At 47.8% G+C, this 20,818-nt stretch overlaps 1 protein-coding gene across 1 annotated transcript in view; it reads left to right on the top strand.

The window, feature by feature from the left end:
* Nucleotides 1-10,525, top strand: part of LOC146813426 (uncharacterized) — a 125,834-nt gene extending 115,309 nt beyond the window's left edge. Inside the window, exons 9-10 of the mRNA XM_085620192.1 lie at nucleotides 5,534-5,644; nucleotides 9,648-10,525. Of these exons, the coding sequence (XP_085476318.1) occupies nucleotides 5,534-5,644; nucleotides 9,648-10,360 (824 nt within the window). The 3' untranslated portion in view covers nucleotides 10,361-10,525. The remainder of the gene's footprint in view (nucleotides 1-5,533; nucleotides 5,645-9,647) is intronic.
* Nucleotides 10,526-20,818: the final 10,293 nt, after the last annotated feature.

Genomic DNA, 20,818 nt, shown 5'->3' with positions numbered 1-20,818 from the left:
AGCATGGTGTAGGGGCTGTTCTTTCACAGATCACTGAGGAGGGCTTTGACCAACCCGTAGCCTTTATTAGCAGGAGGCTACTTCCCCGGGAACAAAGGTGGAGTGCGATAGAACGAGAAGCATTTGCTGTGGTCTGGGCGCTGAAGAAGCTAAGACCCTACTTGTTTGGGTCTCACTTCCGGGTTCAGACCGACCACAAGCCCCTCAGATGGTTGATGCAAATGAGGGGTGAGAACCCAAAACTGTTGAGGTGGTCCATCTCCCTACAGGGTATGGACTTTACGGTGGAGCATCGCCCTGGCACAGATCACGCCAATGCTGACGGTCTGTCCCGGTTTTTCCGCCTTAGTGATGCAGAACTCCCTGGGGTAGGGTAGTTCTCCCCACTTTTCAGCTGGAGGGGACACGTGTTAGACCTGGCACCATTGGCGTGGGTCACCCTTCCATTTTTGTCTGTGCCTCAATGTGTTTTGTGTTGGTGTTAGCTGCTCAGGGCACTGTGCCACTGCCATCCAGTGCCACAGTGCAAGTGCTACCTATGGTAAAATGTATTATGTGAATTGACTTCCACGTTTGGTTTATTTGGTTTACTATCAGTCCCTAGTAGAGTGCACCAGGGGTGCCAAGGGCTTGTATATCCAAATGCTGCTAGTGGGCTTGCAGCACTGGTTGTGCCACCCACCGAAGCAGCGGGGTAAAATGTGTCTAGGGTCTGCCACTGCAGAACCTGCGTGCGGTCTGGTATCGTCGCGCTGACTGAGCAAGTGTCCCCACTTGCCAGTCCCTAAACCTTCCCTTAACTACATGTTAGTCACCCCTCTGGTAGGCCTAAGCGCAGGGTGCATTGTAGGCACAAGGTAGGACAGGCCCTGATGTGTGTGGCATGTCTTAATAGTGAATTACAACCATTTTCGTTTTTCACTATTGAAGGCTACCTGCTCTCCATAGGCCAGAATGGGCTGCTGGGATCACTACACGCTGTGACCCCAGTGGACTCAGAGAGCATGGTAGAAAGTTATGTTTAGTATGCCTGAACTCGGGATAATAAAATACATCTTTTAGTAAAGGTTATTTTAATATCCTGGGTTGGCAAATGCTACTTTTAGAAAGTTAGCCTTTGCGTGCCTGACCATCTCAGTCCGCCTCTGCTGTGGGTGTGTGTTCTACCTAGCAACAGTACCGGAGCAGGGCTGGGGGATTCCAGGAGACAGGTTGGCTGCCAGGTGGTGGGTAGAGAGATTACACCAGGATGGGTGGGAGGAGTACACCTTGACTCTTGAATAGACCTGTGCTCTGCCACCACAAAGCCGGCTCCGCCCCCCTGTGGAGCGGCTGATGTCTCTGCCCTGCTGCTGAAAGGAAAGAGCAGAGTCACCAAAACAAAGTACTCCAGAACTGGACTGAGCCAGGCCCAGGCCCCCTGGCGCTAAAGAACAAAAGAATCACTGTATAAAAGTAGGAGCCTGGCTCCTAAGAAATCAGATCCAGATTGAACCACGAAGGAACTCTGCCCGACTAGAAGGACCTGGAAGAAGCTGAAGGAGGAGTAAATTTCCCTGACCTGAGGGACTGGCCTGCAGTAGGTGCCTTGCTGAGGAAGGAGAGGAAAAAGACTGAAAGAGACTTTTGCACTTTGTTCTTCAACTATCTCCAAGGGCTTGGAAGAAGAGCTTGCCCCCTGAACTGAACCCCAGGACCAGTGGGTTCACCGTGTCTCCGCTCGTCTGAGAACTCGAGCCGTGTGCTTTCTCCCGCCGGAGTGCTCTGCGCACCTTGCCCCCCCCTCCTAGGGCCGTGACACCCAGAAGCCTGGCCGCCTCCCCTCGCCGAGAGCCCCGCTCTACCTGAGTCGCTCTGGACCCATCGAGGCTGGCCGCCCCGCTTCCCTGTCACCTGCCTGCCACTGGAGCGGGCCTGGTGCCCTCTCGCCCTCCCGCCGGATTTCTAAGTGGGAAGTGAAATCAAGCCTCGGACGGCCGCCCGTACGTCGTAACGTATCCGGCCGCCTCGCTTCACCTCCCAGCCTGAGTCTGACCGTGCCGCCCTCCGCAGTGACCTCCCGCACAGTCCGTGTCGGAGGCCCTGGGCCGCACCTGTCTACCGAGAGCCGCCCGCTGAATTCTTGATCCGGAGACCCGCGAGGTGCAGAACCTGCATCTCCCCTGACGACTCGTCCAAGCACATCGCACGTTCCCAGGTACAGTGAACTCTCTATCGGACTCGGGGTCCGCAACGTTCTGATTTCCCCGTATCACTGTACCCCGGGTGCACTGCGCATTGTCGTGACTGGACCGACTCAACCGAGCCCTGTGAAGCGCTCGTGATCGAATAAGTTACCAAAGACAAGAACAGTGCCTAATTATCATCTTGTGGCCTCCATTTCGCAACCGTTATTGATGGTCTTGTACATGCCTGCGTAACAAAGAATCTTTTATAAAGCATCCGTATTTTTGATACAACTTACGCCTGGTGTCCATTTGTGGGAGATTGTTGTGATTTACTGTGTGTGATCATCAATGCTTAACTGACTAGCGCCCTGAAGTTTAGCCCTGACTGCTCACGCCACACTACCTATAGGGTGAGCAGGGGTTGTTCTGAAGGGGTAATTCTCTCGCCCTGAATAGAAGAAGGGACCACTGCTTGTCACAAGTACCTACCTGTGCCAACCAGAGGTTCCCCATTCTAACAGCACCCCACCAGGAGCTGGCACTGAGATAGCCTGTGTATAGGCAGGAAGTACTGGGAGGGTATCGCACCAGGAGATGGGCACTGAGATATCTTCATTATTCGAACAGAAGCCGGTGTACAGACGGGAAGTACAGGGTGGGCACCCTACCAGGAACTGAGCACCGTGATAGCATGTGTATAGGCAGAAAGTACTGGGAGGGCAGCGCACCAGAGATGGGCACTGAGATATCTTAATTTTTGGAACAGGAGCCAGTGTCCGTGTACAGGCGGGAAGTACAGGGAGGGCATGCCGCCAATAGCTGAGCACTGTGATAGCCTGTGTATAGGCAGGAAGTACTGGGAGAGCATCGCATTGGGAGGAAGGTACTTCACTGCTTGGCACTCATCTCCAGACTGATCTTTTTGGGCAATCTTTCTGTGTGACATAATGTCATACGCTGCATTCCATACTGCCGGACAACATCAAGGTGAGCAGTGAAATACCGACCTGAGAGGGACCCAGTACACCTAACATGTTCCCCAAACATAGCTAACAGGGAAAGCAGTCAGACAAATAAAGATGAGAACCGAAGGGGATAGCGCAGCACCCCACACTCAAAGGAACAATGTACATTGAAATACAGGATTATTTATAAGTATTCTGAGTATGGATTGGGGATTCTAAACATACACCTAAGGACTTGGAATAGAAGGGTAATATACAGAGAAGGTGAGACAAAGAGGACATTCCAGTGAAAAACTTTAAATATAAGGTTCCACCAAGTCCATCCAACCGGAAAGCTGTGCACACAGACACCCAGAAGTAGGCTGAGAATCCTCTCAGCACTATGGTAGAAAGTGAGTGAAGATACACAAGTTAGCAGCTATAAAACTCTTCCGCCCTCCCATGCAAGGGAGCAGGCCAGTGAGCACTGCAAATACCAGGTGTTGCTTTTACCCAATGTAATGGTACTCAGTACATGCCAGCGCTTCTTCTGGAAAAGGATATCTGGAGAAATATCTCTTCCATCATCCTGTGCAGGGATAACATTTGGAACATCTCCTCTGCAAACGCCATCCTACTGGGCAGGGATAATTATCAAGAACACCTCATGCTTTGCCCATCCTATGCAATGATCAAATAGGAGACCCCTCCTCCACCTATTCACAGCATGGCTAAGTGGGATCCATAACAACACTGGCACCACCAGTGCGCAGACACATTCCAAGAACAACCATAAAGTTTGAAATAAGTAATTCCATGTTCAATTGAGCTAATTCCACACTTGAGCAGTAGTGCAACCCATTTACTGCACAGGCACACACAGGCAACATTAAAATGACATTTGATACATTACACCCAACCTCAGATAGAAACGATCCTTGTCCATGTTGGCATGCAAGCCTGGCGGCTCCTCTTGAATCACAGCAGAGGCTGATGGCACGCAGGCGACTGAAGTCTGTGGTGTGCTGTGCTTCGGAGGTACAGACCTAACTTGGAGTTTGTCGTGGAGTGAGTGACTGCAGGGACTGACGGATTCCCACCTCTGAGTGTGTGCAACACTCGAAGAGCAACAACACAGTGTTGTACACAGAGCCCTGACTGCTCTTGGTGTCTTGTCACCTTAGTGTACACTTTATTCATGCATTGCAGTAACAAAGCTCTTGGGAGCCCATGCTCTATATACTCTCTTGTCTCAGGTTCCTGCAGTTCAAATGTACATTATGGTAGCAAGGGTCGGCGCGTAGCACAGGCTCTGTGTGCACTCCTGTCACCCATGCAGCTCATTTAACACACATTACGGTTTCAAGGCTGCAAGAGCAGCTCTTTATACACCCGTAACCACACAAATACACACATGAGGGAGACATTTTGCTACCAACCAGTTGTAAGAGCAGCTGCCTGCACTCTGTTTGCAAACCCCGCTGCAAAATCAAAGATGGCCACCTGCTGATACCGGCGGTTGGCAGTAGGAGTTAAGGGGCTGGGATGGGGTTTGAGGGGCAAGTGGACTCAGGAGGGTGAGGGGGTAAATATTTAAGTTAAGAGTTTGGATGAAGGAATGCAAGTGAGGGAGAGAAGATAGCCCCTCTTGCACTTCAATGGATGAAGTCAGCAGAGGAAGGATACAATATGTCGAGTCAAAATACTGGACGACTGACATGCACCTGGGTGGGGCAGACACAAGAACAAAGAGGAACGCCATCAATTCAGGAGCAGGGAAATGAGATAGACAAGACTGATATTGCATCGTGAGCAAGGTGCAGACCCAAAGCCCTCTCTATGTCTACAGTAAATACAGTAGGTCTGTTTGCCAACAGGTGGCTAAAGCTGTCTGTAGGCAAGACTTAAAAAGCAGTCATCGCAGAGTGCAACAAAAACAAGATATTACACACAGAATACAGCGATAAGTTAAGTAAATTACTTTGAAGATGTCACAAAAAGTTGTTAATCCTTTTCCAAAGTGTAGTATTGTGAACATGACTTACTTGTGGAGTGCGGTTATTGACTTCAGCAGAAGCTCCTTCACCCTCGGAACAAGGCTATCTTTGAGGTAATTTATTGGAATGTGGCGTTTTACCAAAATACTAAACTTCATTCAATAATGGGACACTAGTCATAGTGTAGCTGACAACAGTGGAGCGGAAGGTGGTTATTATTATATTGGTGGCGATGGTGGTACTGGCGGATAATGTAATGTGATATTGTTGGGACTGGCAGAGGTTGTGACAGTGATGGTCTTTGTCACGATAATCATGTTGTTAGAAACAGTGGCTATTTTCATTGTGGGGATTGGGGTTTGTTGGATGTGTGTTGGCATTCCTTAGGAGACATTTATAATATGGTTGTTATTTTCCTATACAGAACATGACGATATCTCACAAGTTGTATCCTTCATCATAAAAGAAGATGGAATTCCTGATTCAATAAACCAACAAAATGCAGAGATGAGAAGTAGCAGTGATAATCCTCTGGGTAAGTAATGAGTGCTCCTCTGACAAGTACCGCAGGATATGGACTCCAGCATAGCTCCTTCAACTGAAACTTAAGTGTGTGTCTGATCCAGCAGTGTCTAGGGTGTATGGTACAGGATTCAGCATAACAACTCTAGAGCTTTTTTCAATTTTCATAACTATTTTGCCATGCATGTAGCACATCTGTGCGCCCATCTCTCTTTAACTGTCTGGCAGCTTCTTAATTCTTACAACTTTAAGGTTTTGCCTGTCCATAGACTTGCAGTCCTCAAGCTGTTTGCTAGAAGTTGACTGGCTTCAGTTGGCAAATGGTGGCACCAAATGAGAACTTGAAAATCCAAGGCTAATGAAATTCTCATGGGGCTTTTAATTGAAGGTTATTTTTTAAAATGATCTTTATTATTATTGGTTTTTTGTTTGTGTCTTGAGTAACAGCAGACAGACTGTGTCACAAAAGCACATAATCAATACAGGTTATATGTTTGGTAAATACATTAGTACACACTTCTCATGGTTCAACATCAGGTAGCCCCCTCTGTCCTTCATCCCCGTCTACTCTCATCTTCCCCTCAGCCCATATTTGAATTCACAGATTCTATTACAAGGAGTCTTTCACAGGAGTAGCCTGAAACTCCCAATCTAGACCTCTGTAAGTCCTCCAACTCCCCCATATCTTTGCAAATGTTTTTGGGCAACCTCTCCCCTCGTAAACTGCTGTTTCCACTTTCATACAAGAATTAATTTCAGCTAACCACATTTGTTTTGTTGACGCTGCCAGTTGCCCCATATTCTTGCTGAGTCTCATTTTACTGCACAAACCCTAATTTACACAGCATACCTTTGGGGTAAATCGTTGTCACACGGAATGCCTCATATCATGAATGTATGGCTATTAGGGAGCCTCCAGAACAGCCACCAGTTCTGCAGTTATTTCAGCCTAGTAGCTCTCTGTTGCAGGACATTCGCAGTTTGTGTGAGAGAAAGTCCCTTTCGGGCATTACATTTTCCGCACATGGGAGATTGTGCCCTTCCGATTCTATGGAGTCTACTGTTGTTGTAGTACACTGTATGGAGCACTTTCAGTCTTGTGTCAGAACCACCTCTCCTGCGTGCATCAGAGCGGCCTCCCAATCAATATCTCCCGGCTTCCCAGGTGACCCTCAATCTTGACGATTATTTCACGTTCTCTTTAAAGCCCGGATGTGAGGGAAGCAATCACTTGACCTGCCTTCTTTGATGTCATTAAAAACACGATACAGAAGAAAAAACACGATCGGCTGATATAATAAACACAACATGATGTAAGGTACATTGGAAGGTATTTATTATGAAGAGGTCTCGAGTTCTACTGAATCCCCTAAGGAGTGAGACGTGATCTAAAGCAAAAGATTTAGGGAAGACTTGAGTACAAACTAGTTTACGTCTGAGCAAAAGAGATACAAAGCAGAGATTTACTCCATGTGTTTGGAGGTTGCGTTGTTCCTTCGGAGATTGTGATTGGACAAGGTAGATGGCATAGGACGGCCATGTAGGAGGTTTCGAAGGTGATGCATCAAAGGTGAATGGTGGGACTCTGAGTGCAGTTGTTTGATACATGTTTGGTACGTGCAGTGTCAGTGGTTTGCAGTGATGTAATGGTGATGGTTGATGACAGTTGAATTTGCTATTTAATTGGCCTGAAGTTACTAAAGTCAGATTTCAAGCTTAGGATTTCCGGACTGATGTGCTAAGGTACTTGTTACAAAAAGTGGTTGCAAATAGGAACTTTTCTTTTTGAGCCTTATATCTTTTTTTGTGAGCCGACCTCTGTACTGATGGGTTGGTTCGCAAAATACCAAATCATAGTGGATCACAGGCCGACATGCCAAATGAATATTAATTAAGTAGGTTGTTATTTGGGACTCAAAATTGAAAACCTTTTTTTTTTTTTTTAAAGCACCCAGTCTCCTTAATGGAAATGGCGCTGCTTTATTATAAAAAAAAAAAAGATTTCATTCTTGAAAAATGTCATTGAACGTTGGCAGTTGTCCCTTGAACCAGTCGCAAACATTTTTTTATTTTGCACATCAGAGTGTTTACGACTGGTAAGCCGTTTCATACATCTGGCCCTTCATTAGGACCCACTTTAGCGAAGACCTATTGATTTTATTAAATAATATAGAGATTACGCTTGCAGGGCTTTCAACCAGACCTTTTCATCTTCGGTCTGTTGTTGTGTCGAACACGTTTTTCTAACTCCGGCTACAGAATATACAGCAGGGGCAGTGGATTTGTCCAGTTCAACTGTTAGATAACTTCACTGTGATTGGTGGCAATCGGCTACGTGCTCAATATCTTATTGTCGTTTTTTTTTTTTTGTTTGTTGCATTTTCTAAAATTCTTTTTACAAGAAACCTGCAGCTCCCCAAACAGTGCTACCATGCTGCTGCCTGCAGTGTGTTGCACCCACAAGTGCTCAGCTAACGCCCACTGTCTTTGAAAATGCCTTTTTTTACTATTCCTTGATGGCCAACGGTGTGTGTTGATGTGTACACGGCCGTGTATCGTTCAAGTGTTTTGGTTGAACTTCATTACAAGAATCCTTACAAGATACCTACCTGAGTATCTTGACAATTGAAGCACTGTGACAAATGAAAGCACTGTGGATATGCAAGTCATTATTTTGTTGTAAGATTTTATTGCCTACAGTATAACATAAAATCTAAATCTGAATCCTATTTTTGTAATGTGCGAACTACTCATGCCTATGGGTCCCAAGGCTCTGTGGGCAGTCAAGGAGATTAAATGAACTATTGCCCACAGTCACATGATGCTGGGCTGAGCTGCCACCGGCGCGGGGGATCAAACCGTGAGCCCCACGCTCTGGAGCCAGCCACTCTGGCTGCTGCGCCACACCTATCCTTATCTCTCTGATTGGCAGGCTGCTATCCTTCCAGTGCTCACTTTTAGGGGACTACTTGTTTATTTTTGGTTTAGCTTTACATGAGTGTGTGTGCTTCTCAGCTCTCTCCTTCTAATGCTTCTGCCCCCCAAATACACACCCGTGCTACGGCCTTCCTTGTCTGCTGCATGCTCTGCTTGCGTGCTTATTCCCCTGGCCAAACTCTGCATGCTGCTTTTTCCCTTGGATGCTTCTCTCCAGCCCTCAATGTTGCTTCTCCTTTGCTTGCTGCATTTCCCCTCCACCCACATGCTCCATGCCGCTTGCCATTCAGCTCCCCCAAACACACCGTATTTGCTCCCCTCTGGCTATGACCTTTAAAAAAATATATATCTATTTTATTTGTGTTTTTTTTAGCACTAGGCGTCAAATGAATACTGGGACCTCTACCATTTAAAAGCACTTTTGTGCATACATGCTCCAACAAAATGTGGCCAGCTACTTCATCGTACCCCTTTATTTATTTATTTGTTTTGCTTTCGGACATACTGCATATCATCTTGCCGGCGCTGTACAGCCCTGTTAAAAAGCCTTGGAAAAGCCAATAGGTCCCACAGGCACAACTTATTGCTTATTTAAATATGCTATGATTTTCAGTCCTTTTAATAAAGGTATATTGTAAACTAGTTTACTTTTTGTTTTTTAGCAAAAAAAAGGATTTTACACTACTGCTGATTTGTGTTCAATAAATACATTAAAAGGAAAGACTTAAGTGCATGTCTCTGGCACACAATAATCTGAGTTAAAAAGGCCTCTGGGTGCAATTAATAGATTCTTTATTTAAACTCTACTTGATAGAGAGAAGACTAGTTGAAAACATTATTCATAAATAGCTTTTAAAATTCTTACTAATGATTTATTTTGGAAGAACGCTTTCTATACATTGAACTGTTACTTATTTTATAGTGTGCGTATTTCAAGTGCAGCTGAAACCTAAACTTGCGTTGTAAAACCTTTGGTTATTTTGATGCACCCTGTAATTAGTTTGAAAATTATGGTTTTTGTCTGTCAACTATATTCTTTTGTGTTAAAGCCAATGTTTACCTCTCATTCAATCCAACAGATGATCGAGTCACAAAAAGAAAAAGGAGCTATAGAGAGCCTGCAAAATGTACTAAAAAGGTGCCCCCTTTGGGAAAATCCCGAACTAAGGTATTGCAAAGCTCCCCGAAAAGACCAGACTCGAGAAGGCAGTTGTCCGAAAGTTTTCACGAGCTGGAAGAGCAGATATCTTCTCTGTGTGACAGCGGCTTCATGAGCGAAACGTATTCTAATATCCATTCAGGGATAGTCAAAGAAACCTTGTCTGATAGACCTAATGAAGGCGAGTGTGATAGGAGGAAGAAAGCATTCCCTAGTCCATTCACAAGTGCCAATTGTGAAAAAGATGTCTGCCACACAGAAGGTATGACTGAAAATCAGGCCTCATGTTCGGGACTTGGCGACATTAACGAAGAGAGAAGGGTGCCACAACAGAGCCCTGAGTTTGAGAAAAACATTGACCAGACGAAAAATCAGATTGGAGCAGAGGACACAGTGATCGCAGAAAGACCATATACTTGCAATGAATGTCATAAGCGTTTTCGTAATATGTCAAAACTTATTAGACACCAGATCACGCATAGTAAAGAGAGACACTATCAATGTACTGAATGTGGTAAAAGCTACAATCGAAGTGACAATCTCATCAGACACCAGAGATCTCATATGAGGGACTTTCAGGCCCACCTGGACATGTGGCCCACAGCGGTGGCCCCCTATGATCTCCAGAATTAAGATTTCACAGGCCCTAAACCAGTGGTCAGGTGAACAATTTAATACGCTTTGTACAAATGTAAACATGATTTTTAAACTTCCTTTCCCAGGGAGGATCGTCATATTTTACAGTTTTTTATTTAATAACGTGGGTGATTGTGTCGCTTTATAAATCCGTTAAATTCTTTTTTGTTTTTTAAACATGATTTAACACCATGGCCCAAGATAAGGAAAACAAACAAAAATAAGGGATGTGGAGTGATGGCTGTTTACACCCAAACATAAAACGTTGCATTTAGCAGTAAGGCAGCACTGGTATGAGATAGTATTCAGGCTTAAAAATATACATTTCACCACAGTGTCGGCGTTTAGTGTTAGCGTTATTGCTGTCACAGATATGCAGCCACAAGTGTGCAGTCATACAAACTTGAGCAGGTATGAAGAGTAGCACCATGGTCCTTATTAGCACTTGTACATGTCGGGGCAACTAGAAATAATGAAAGTTTGAGGGAGTCAGTAAGCCATCATCCCACCAATTGTGAAGCCTCAACAAAACTCGAGAGGCGTGAAGATATCTGCATAACCAAGGCTAACTTGTACAACAAGCATGAAGATGACGTGAGCGGAAGATACCTCCTGGATGAAAACCTGTTCCAGATATGGAAGTCCTTGCCTAAAACTAAGACTGCTGAGGTTGACAAACGTTTGTGTGCCCCTACTTGTATAATAATAGTTTGTATTTGAAAAGCTAACAAATCACCCCTCAAGGGTTTCCAGGCGCTGGGGCCGTCAAAGAGATTTAGTGGACTATTGCCCGGAGTCACATGATGCTGAGCTGAGCTGCCGCTGGTGCCGGGGATCAAACCGCAGGGCCCGCGCTCCTGAGTCAGCTGCTCGGGCTGCTACGCCACACCTCTCCCTATGTGTTAGTTTACGGTTTCTGAGGCAGCAAGAATATCCAACAAACCTTTAACCAGTTCATTAAAGGAGTATTGCCATTGCAGCTGAGGCTTGTACTGAAATACGCTACATCCCAATAACGACACATCTTTGTTGTAGTAAAAAGCTGCTGCCTGCTACTCCCAAATCAAATAATGCATTTTGGGCATGGTTTGCTAACATGTGCTGTAGATAACTACATAAACCGGAAACGTTTATTTCCCAACTGCATAGTTGAATACGCCATTGGCTTGTAGTCGATACGCGTGAACAGCCCACTCATCACAAACTGTAGCAGGCATTTATACATCTCTACATGACAATTACCTCTGGTGAGGAAGAAACATGCTATACATCATTGCTGCCTTATGCCAGGGCAAAGGTTGCTGCTAGGCAAGGACATCCCCAAACATGCACCTCAAAACCAAATGTGCCTGGGTGCTGTGTAACAGGCACAGGCCTGTGTTCCTTGGATCCTCAGACTCATGCACACATTGAGAAAATATAGAAGCACCAGTGCAGTGAAGGATAGAGGAGTACATGAAATGCAACATAATGCATATATGATCTCAGATGCCACTGTGCCACATGCAATTACCAGCTCTGCATTCCGCACAACTGAACCATCTATGCAGTGTGTATCTTGCACCCTAGTGACGCCTTTCAAATGACGATGGCTGTGAGAAAGAATATAATAACAGATCACATGACCACAAATGATTGCGTTGAATAATGCCTAACACAACTACTCACCGAAATCTTTGTTCCACTTGGCCTCTTTGTTGCCCTTTGTTGGCTGTTGGTTGTTGTGTGTCCTGCTGCACAAGTAACATCAGCTTTCATTCATTACATCATATGAATCTGCTGTGAACATTCGGCTGTCACAGCCCTGGCTTGCAGCACTGTGTGCATACTCCTACACCAGCAGCAACATTTACTTTTGCTTGCACTGATATTTTGTTCCTTGCAATCCTGACACAGGCACTCACATGATGTGGTTATTCTTTTTTACGGCTTTTATTCGCGATATAGTTGAGCACCGAGGTCTACCCTTGTACACATTCACCTTTTCAGCATGGGGCACTTTCTGCTGCATCAGGTAGTTCAGTTCAACTAGCAGATCACATTTCCAGTTGGGATGTTGCTGGCACTCACGCTGACTCAACCACCACTTATAACGTCATCCTGCTTTATTTCTGTACGCTGTCTGTCCATATAAGGAAGTACAGTCATATTCCCAGTGTTCTAAAATGTGGCCAAGAGAAATCTTCAAAATCCTACTGTTGGTTTAGAAGTGCAGTCGATGGACAGGGCCCTCTTGCTGAGCAATGGAGCTTTTTATATGCATATGCTCTCATCGCCTCCACTGACGGCATCTGCATGATCCTTGACAGAGGAGACACTAGCTTTCATTCTCCTGGGCCCCCTGGCAGTGTTTGACACGGTCTCACATCCCATCCTCATTAGGCACCTGCACAAAATTGGCTTCCAAGGACCTGATCTTCTCCTTCTTAACGGATAGAACCCAAGCTATAAGTCTGACACCTTATTCCTTGAAGCTCGCAAACTCCACTAAGAAGTGCCTTAAGGTTCATCGCCACCCGCTTCATTGCATACATGATCCCCCCCTTGTCAACGTCAACAGTTCACACAACATCAAGATCCTCTCCTACGCTGATGAGACACAACTCATACTTTCCTTCTCGGACAAGTCCCCCAGCACAAGAAACAAGTTCACCACCTGCATGGCCGAAGTTGCTAACTTGATAAAAGCCAACTGTCTCAAGTTTAACACCAGCAAGACAGAAGTAGTGATCTTCAGCAAGAACACCTCACCATGACATCTCACTGGTGGCCGGCCAAACTCAAACCCACATCCAACTATCATGTCAAGACCCTCAGAATCAATATCAACTGTAAACTGAACATGACCGCACAAGTCAATGCAATCACTGTATTTGCTTCCACACCCTGAAGATGCTGAGGAAGATCTCATATGGCTCCCAAGCAACACTAGAAAAAAACGTCACTCGTGCCATTGTCACCAGCAAGTTGAACTACGAGAGCATCCTCTGTGCAGGGATCACAAATCAAACCATCCAGAACTCAGCAGCCCAACTCCTCTTCAACCTCCCATGCAAAACTCACATCACACCACACCTCAGGGAACTCGTGATACACAAACACCCTCATTTCAGACTCCTCACTCATTCACATTCAAGGCCCTAGACAACTTAAGCCCCACCTGCCTGAACAGTCACATCTTCTTCCACCAATCACCCAGACACCTCAGCTCTGCAGGAACCCCGCTCACACACATCCTACTCATATGCAGAACCAGATCACTCCTAAGGTGTGGAACGATCTCCCAGTCCAACTCAGAGTTTCCTCCTCTCCCTTTGAACACCGCAAGAAGCTGAAGACCTGGCTTTTCAACTAACCAACCTACCATAGGTAGGTCTAAGGGCACACACACCTGCTAAGCACCACGATACCCTCGCGGGTGATAGTGCACTTTACAAATACTCATAACATAACATATGGTAGACACTCTTATTTTGCTTTGTTTTTTTCTGGTGACGGTCATTCACAATGAAGAAATGCAACAGTGCTTAGCCTTACTTGCTCTGTCGTAATGGTCTCCAGCCTCACTGTGTTTAGACCCGGCTACAAAGCTGCCGCTCTTCAGCCAGGCTTTCAGTTGGTCTCTTTTCAGCCACTTGGTGCATTTTTTGATTAAACACTGGCTTGTCAGGCCTTTGGTGAATTGATGCCCCATAAAACATACAATTCTATTAAAAAGTCTGCCATTGGGACACCATGATTAGGTACTTTGTAAGCAAAGGTGTCCATTGGATGAGCCAGGTGGTATGCATAGCGAGTAAAGATACCATCATGTGGGCATTATCTACGATTCAGTGGCCTGGGACACATGGCATTGGTTCAGAGTGGCACATCACAGTAGCTCACCTCATCAGATCTACCTTTATTAATCATAAAATAGGATCATGGATGTGTTCAGTCAGAATGAACACTGCTGATAAGAAGTACAGGCCGGTGTTCAAGGCGTGAGTTTGGCATGGAATTCTGGACTGCGTGTTGTACATTGGTAGCTTGGATATTCAAACAGTGGGTGTTGTGTTGGATGAGTCTGACTCCCCGGTTGTTTGCCCAAAAGAACATTCTGCAGCCCACGTGCACATTGCCGGCACCTTTTGGGAAGTGGCACCCATATGACTATACTTGTCTCCTTGATCAGCTTTTGTGCTGTACTGCACCTAACCCACATGACGAAGTACATCTTGCACTGCATGTGCTGTCAGCAGCAGGGCCCAGCACCATGTGTACATGTGTTGGCCTTTTCTGCACATGCATTTTTGGACGTATAGGCATCATCAACTGTTTTCACCAAATCAGGTCTTAACCATATGTTGCATTATCTCAATAACTTGCTGATTCTAGTATTCTTTAAATATCTATATTTAGCTTTCTTTGCATTTAATTTGTTATAAAGCAGTGGGCATGTGAAAGCTTTAATGTGGACAAGCTGACAGCGGTATCTTTCCCTTGATCTCCAATTTACCATTCAGGCACAGGTTCTAAAACAGGTGATTACATGTCAACAGCAGCCCTGTTGTAGTGAAAGGATGAAGACCTTCAGTGCTGTGAGCTCCTGGAAACAGTGACACAGTGGGCGTCCTTCCTAGGTGGTCGTTCACAAGGGATAATGTAGTGTCATGGTCTCAAAACCAAGAGTGGTGACTCCTGGGCACTCAAGGGCTCCGGGAGCTTAGCATGGCTGTTCACTATGGGCCCCCCCTTTAAGTGTATGTTGATCACAAGGAGACCAAACCCCAGCTGGAGACAGAGGTTGGTAAGAACCTCAAAATGTTAAACTGAAAAAGACATGGTAGAGCTTCTTGTGCCCAAACAACAGAAGTAATATTACTCGTTAAAACTGTCATTAGCCAAGCGAAGTAGTGCCCATAACAATTACAAAAATAAAAACGTTTGTTCACTGTATAGCTGTTCTACGCAGACTTCTTTGCAGATAGATACAATCCTGCAAAACACTTCTTTACAGCAGTGGGGCCGGCGATCAACATGATCACTGACGATGGTCTTACCCTTCTTATAATGCCAGACAGTAAAGGCTGACCATAGAGAAATCTGACAGACATCAAAATGTAGCCTCCATTTTAAGAAGCGGAAAACACACATTGATGTCCAGAGACTCTTTATGTCTATGACACCTACTGTGACATTCCCATCAGCTGCGGCGTTGGACAACACCCTGATGCTAGCAGCCAAAGCCATCTCGGAGTCATGTTTGCCACTTTACTCTCTGTCCCCTGACAAACGAGTGCTGTGTCCAGGACTGTTAACAAGTTGGATCAGGTTTTCCCAATGAGTCTTTTCCGCCTTAACCATTCCAATAACTTGTAGCTGGCTATTCCCAAAAACCTCCTGAATCATCTTCAATTGGTCTAACCATCTAGGCTGAGACCAGGCTGGTACAGGGCTAAAACAAAAGGGTGGGAGCTGAACACATCCTGCCGGTTCTCCAGCTGCTCCCAGGGGATGAGTGTTTCAGCTTCATTCACTCACAAGGACTCAAACACGAAGGTCAACTAACACAACATTATAAGCCTATATATTATAGCGAAATCACAAGTGCGGCATTCAACAAAGATATCTTCAGAGGCACAGTCTGGAAACAATAGGATGGAACAACCTGAACACGTACAAGCAGTTCAATCAGCTCCATTGCAATCTTTTTCACTTTAGTCGACATCCATCTCGAAAGTTATTGTTTTTCAGTGACATGAATAATGTGTCAGTGTAATGATGGTGCATCGAACTTTCTCTCTGTATTACCCAACGCTAGTCCTTTGATCCCATTCCTAGCCTACAATACATATTTTTAACATACATAACGCATATAATTCTGCTTTGACCAGGTCACATTAAAAGGACAGGAACTCACTGCCCACGTGCATGAACTGAAAAGGATGGTGTTAATTTATTATGCTCATGAATACAGTAACTCATTTATTTTACTGGTTCTTCTTAGATGACGTAAAAGGATGTGACTTTTTATGTGGCGTATTTCCTTGTGCATAATATTGTGTACGGTACATGATATTTTAACGTAAGTCAGGATCAGTATTTTATACAGATTTCATTTTTGACTTGAGGACATTTATACATATTTGCTAAATAGCTCTGTTATACAATCTCAAGTGCACTTTTCTAAGTTTTGGCCTATCTATAATAAATCCAGCTACATTTGCCTTTTCATTGTGATGTCCTGTTATTGTCGGTCAGTGGATATTGTTATTTTCTAATGTGACGTGTGTTTGCCTTTTTTAAGTCTCGCCTGAGCCAGCGCGCATGCTCTGCGAGGCTTCCAGTAAGGACTTTTAACTCTGACCACATGCTCGTGTGTGTACTTTTTTTTTCTCACACGCTATTGCCCTTTGCGTGCGTCTATCTAAAATAGACAAAAGACACACAATTGATGGACGGAATGCAGAACAAATCAAAACATTCACCTCCAGTCAAGAGATCTGTGTTAAATTTTGCTCACCATGCCACCCCAGTTTAGACCTGACCATATGCAAATCGGTCTTAACCCTGTGCCTCATGGGAACAGTTCAGCTCAAACTGCCAAGCCAGGTCCTCCCTGGACCGGAAACAAGCATCCTAGGACCCGTTTCGGGGTTTCACCCCTCTTCAGCCAGGATAGCTTGATTCCAGTGACACAGTGAGCCCAGGACCCACGTCTGGGCATACCTGGCACACTTACGGCGAGAAAGCAAAAGACACACAATTGATGGACCGAATGCAGAACAAATCAAAACATTCACCCTTTTGACTGGGGAGAATGTTTGCATTGTCAGCATTCCGTCCATCATTTGTTTGCTGTAACACTTTTCACCCTAAGTGGGATGAGTATGCCCAGACATGGGTCCCTTGCTCACTGTGCCACTGGATTCAAGCTAGCCTGGCTGAAGAAGGGTGACATACCCTGAAACCAGTCCCAGGATGCTTGTTTCCGGTCCAGGGAGGACCTGGCCTGGCTGTTCGGTATGGACTGTTCCCATGGGGCACAGAGTCAAGACTGATTTGCATATGGCTGGGTCCAAACTGGGGTGGCGTAGTGGGCAAAAGAACAATGGATTTAACCAGAGTCTTTTGGCTGGGGGAGAACGTTTGCATTGTCAGCATTCCGTCCATCATTTGTTTGCTGTAACACTTTCTTAGAAAGACAGCATGCAATTGGCCAAAGGCGGGTGCATGTCCCGCCTTCTCTCTCCCCTGGACTAGGGAGCTCGGGAGCGAGCAGCGGCCCCGCACTGTGCCTGCTGCATTCTTTAAATTCTTTTTTTTTGATAAACAAGTTTTTATTGTTTTCAGCAGTACAACAACAGAAACTGTCAGGCCCTTCAAATCTTCACCACACAGTAATACAGTAAAAAGCGCACCACATTCCCACCCTCTCCTAAAAACTCTCCCCCATCTCCCAAACCACCCCACTAAGGTATGTTGCCCAGCCATTTCCCCCAAACCTTCCGGTATTTCTTAGGACAGCCTCGTGCCTGATAAAGAGTCCGCTCCTGCGCCGCACACCAGTCCACCCCGGCGCCCCACTCAGCTATGGTTGGTGGCTGTGGTTGCTTCCACGCCGCTGCAATGTCTCGTTTGGCCACAATCAAGGCCGTCATGAGGAACAGCTGTTCTGGGCGCGTGCCATCCAAACCATCTGTGATGCCCAATAGGGAGTGTCTAGGCTCATGCGGCACCTCCCACCCCAGGACCTCCGTAAGCTCGGACTCAATGCCCCTCCAGAACCCCTCCAGCTCCGGGCAAGACCACACCATATGAAGGAAGTCGGCCGGCTCGGAGCCACAGCGGGGGCAAGCCGCGTCCCCGGAGAGGCCCGCGCTGTGTAGGCGGGCCGGCGTGAGATAAGCAGTATGTAGGTAATAAATTTGGATGAGTCTTAGCTTAGCGGAGGCCGTCACCAAGCGGGGGGCCATAAGGGCGTCCCGCCAGTCGGCCTCGTCCAGGGGACCCACCCAACCCTCTGCATCCCTCAAGGGATGTAGGGGTGCAGTTGACGAGGGAGCGGTAAATCCTGGAAATGCCCCCCCTCCCCAGATTGCCCAGCATGACGTGAGCCTCCGAGGGGCTGTGGTCCGGCAGCCGGATGTCTAGTGGGGTGTAGGTGCGTATGGCGTGGCGCAGCTGGAGGTATCTATAAAATTGGGAGGAATAGAGGGAGAAGCGCGCCTGCAGCTCTGAAAAGGAACACATTCGCCCGCCCCGCCAGACGTCCCCCAGCTGGGAAATGCCAGTTAAGTCCCACGATCTAAAGCCTTCCAGCTCCGCGACCTCCCGCAACCATGTCCCGTGCCACAGGGGAGTGACCCGGGTCAGCCTCCCCGTCCATCGGGTGTGACGGAGAGCCGCTCGCCAGGACAGGAATACTGCCCTGGTGATATCCGGGCAAGAGGCAGGGACGGAGGCGCCGTACAGGCGATCCTGAATACCGGGGAAACCCAAATCCCCAAGTTCCACCCTGTAGGCCGGGTCAGACCAACCCCCCCAAACCAGTCATGAATGACCAGAAGGTGGGTGGCCAGATAATAGAGGTAGAGATCAGACATGCCCAGGCCCCATCAAAGGTGGGTATGCGGCACGTCGATAGAGCCAGCCGGCGCCTCCCACTGCCCCAGAGGAATCTCGTCACCATCCCGTCCAACTCGCGGAACCAAGGTCGCGGAAAAGATAGGGGGGTGTTTTGCAGCACATACAGAAACCGGGGAAGAATCATCATTTTGTAGAGGGCCACCCTCCCTAGCGGATTGAGGGGTAGCTGGTGCCAACGCACCAAATCCGCCTTGTCTTTCCTCACCAGGGGGGTGACGTTAAGTGCCCAACTCAGCTCCGGGGAGACCCAGATGCCCAGGTATTGAAATGACAGCCGGCGGAGATGGATGGTCTCTTGCCAATCAAAACACTCCCTGGAGGGGTGTAATGGAACCAGGACCGATTTCCGCGAATTGAGGGATAGACCAGACGCCCGGCCGAAACGGCTCAGGATGGAAAGTGCACAGGGTCCGGAGTGCGCCGGGTCACTAAGATACAGCAGGACGTCGTCCGCATAGAGGGCGATTTTGTCAGCCTCTAGGCCAGCCCACTCCCAGCCCCGAAGGAGGGGGTCAGATCTAATCAGGGCGGCCAGGGGTTCCATCACGAGGGCGAAGAGAAGGGGCGACAGTGGGCAACCCTGCCGCGTCCCCCGGCCGATCCGAAAGGGCCGCAATAGCGCTCCATTAACCAAGACCCTGGCACGGGGTTGGGCATAAAGGACTCGCACCATCCCCACGAACCGGGGGCCAAAACCCATGTGGGTCAGGACCTCAAATAGGTAGGCCCACCCCACTGAGTCGAAGGCCTTCTCGAAGTCAGCGAGGAGGAGAGCGAGATACGGAGACAGCTGATAGCGGTGGGCCAGGGCCACATGGAGATGGCGAAGACAGTGGCGGGTGCCCCGAGCGGGCATGAAGCCACACTGGTCCGGGTGGACCAAGGTTGACAAGGGCCGAAGCCGTTGGGCCAGGACCGCCGCGTAGAGCTTCACATCCGTGTTAATGAGCGAAATGGGACGGTAGGCCGCTCTGTCGGTGGACGGCGGCGGGGATTTAGGCAAAACCACGATCGTGGCCAGGTCTGCCTCCGGGGGGAAGGAACCCCTCTCAATCGCCTCCGCATAGTGAGCGCGCAACCGCGGGACCAGGGTGTCCCTGTAGGCGGTGTAGAATTCTTGGGGGAACCCGTCAGGTCCCGGGGTCTTCCCCGCGGATGTACGCCCGATGGCATCCCCAATTTCCTCGAGGGAGATGAGGACTTCCAGGCTCTCCCATTCGGCTGGGCGAGGTGTGCGTCCCCAGACGCGAGTAGAGCGGCTAAGGAAAGATCTGGTGCGCGAGCCCGGTAGAGCTGAGAATAGAACTGGGCAAAAGCTGCCGCCATCTCCACAGAGGAGGACCGGAGCACACCCGAGGAATCGGTGACCGCCGGAATGATACACGACGCCCTGGGGTAGGTAGCCAGGCGGTGTAACAGCGCGCCGTTCTTGTCACCCCAACCATACACCTTTGCCAACGAGGACTGCCAGAGAAGTTTGGCCGCCTCGAGGGACCACTGACGAATCTCCTGGCGAAGGAGCCTCAGCTGCCGGTCCACCGCCGGGTCGTCGTGCGCAGAGAGAGACCGCTCCATCCGTAGCGCCCGGGCCTCGCAGGCAGTGAGCTGCTGCAGCCGCGTCTGGCGGTGCCGCACCACATGCGCCTTAGCCGCCCCTCTAATGGTCGCTTTGCAGGCCTCCCACAGGGTGCCGGCCGACGAGACCGAGCCCTCATTGGTGCAGTAGTAATGAGTAAGCTCGGTGCCCACCGCCTTGCGCAGCGCCTTGTCCTGGAGGAACCAGGCGCTAAACCGCCACACCAGACGAGCCGTATGCGGTGGAGG

This window comes from Triturus cristatus, chromosome 7 (assembly GCF_964204655.1).
Source record: "Triturus cristatus chromosome 7, aTriCri1.1, whole genome shotgun sequence".
In the NCBI taxonomy this organism is placed as follows: domain Eukaryota; kingdom Metazoa; phylum Chordata; class Amphibia; order Caudata; family Salamandridae; genus Triturus; species Triturus cristatus.
This window is presented reverse-complemented; position numbering and strand designations above follow the sequence as displayed.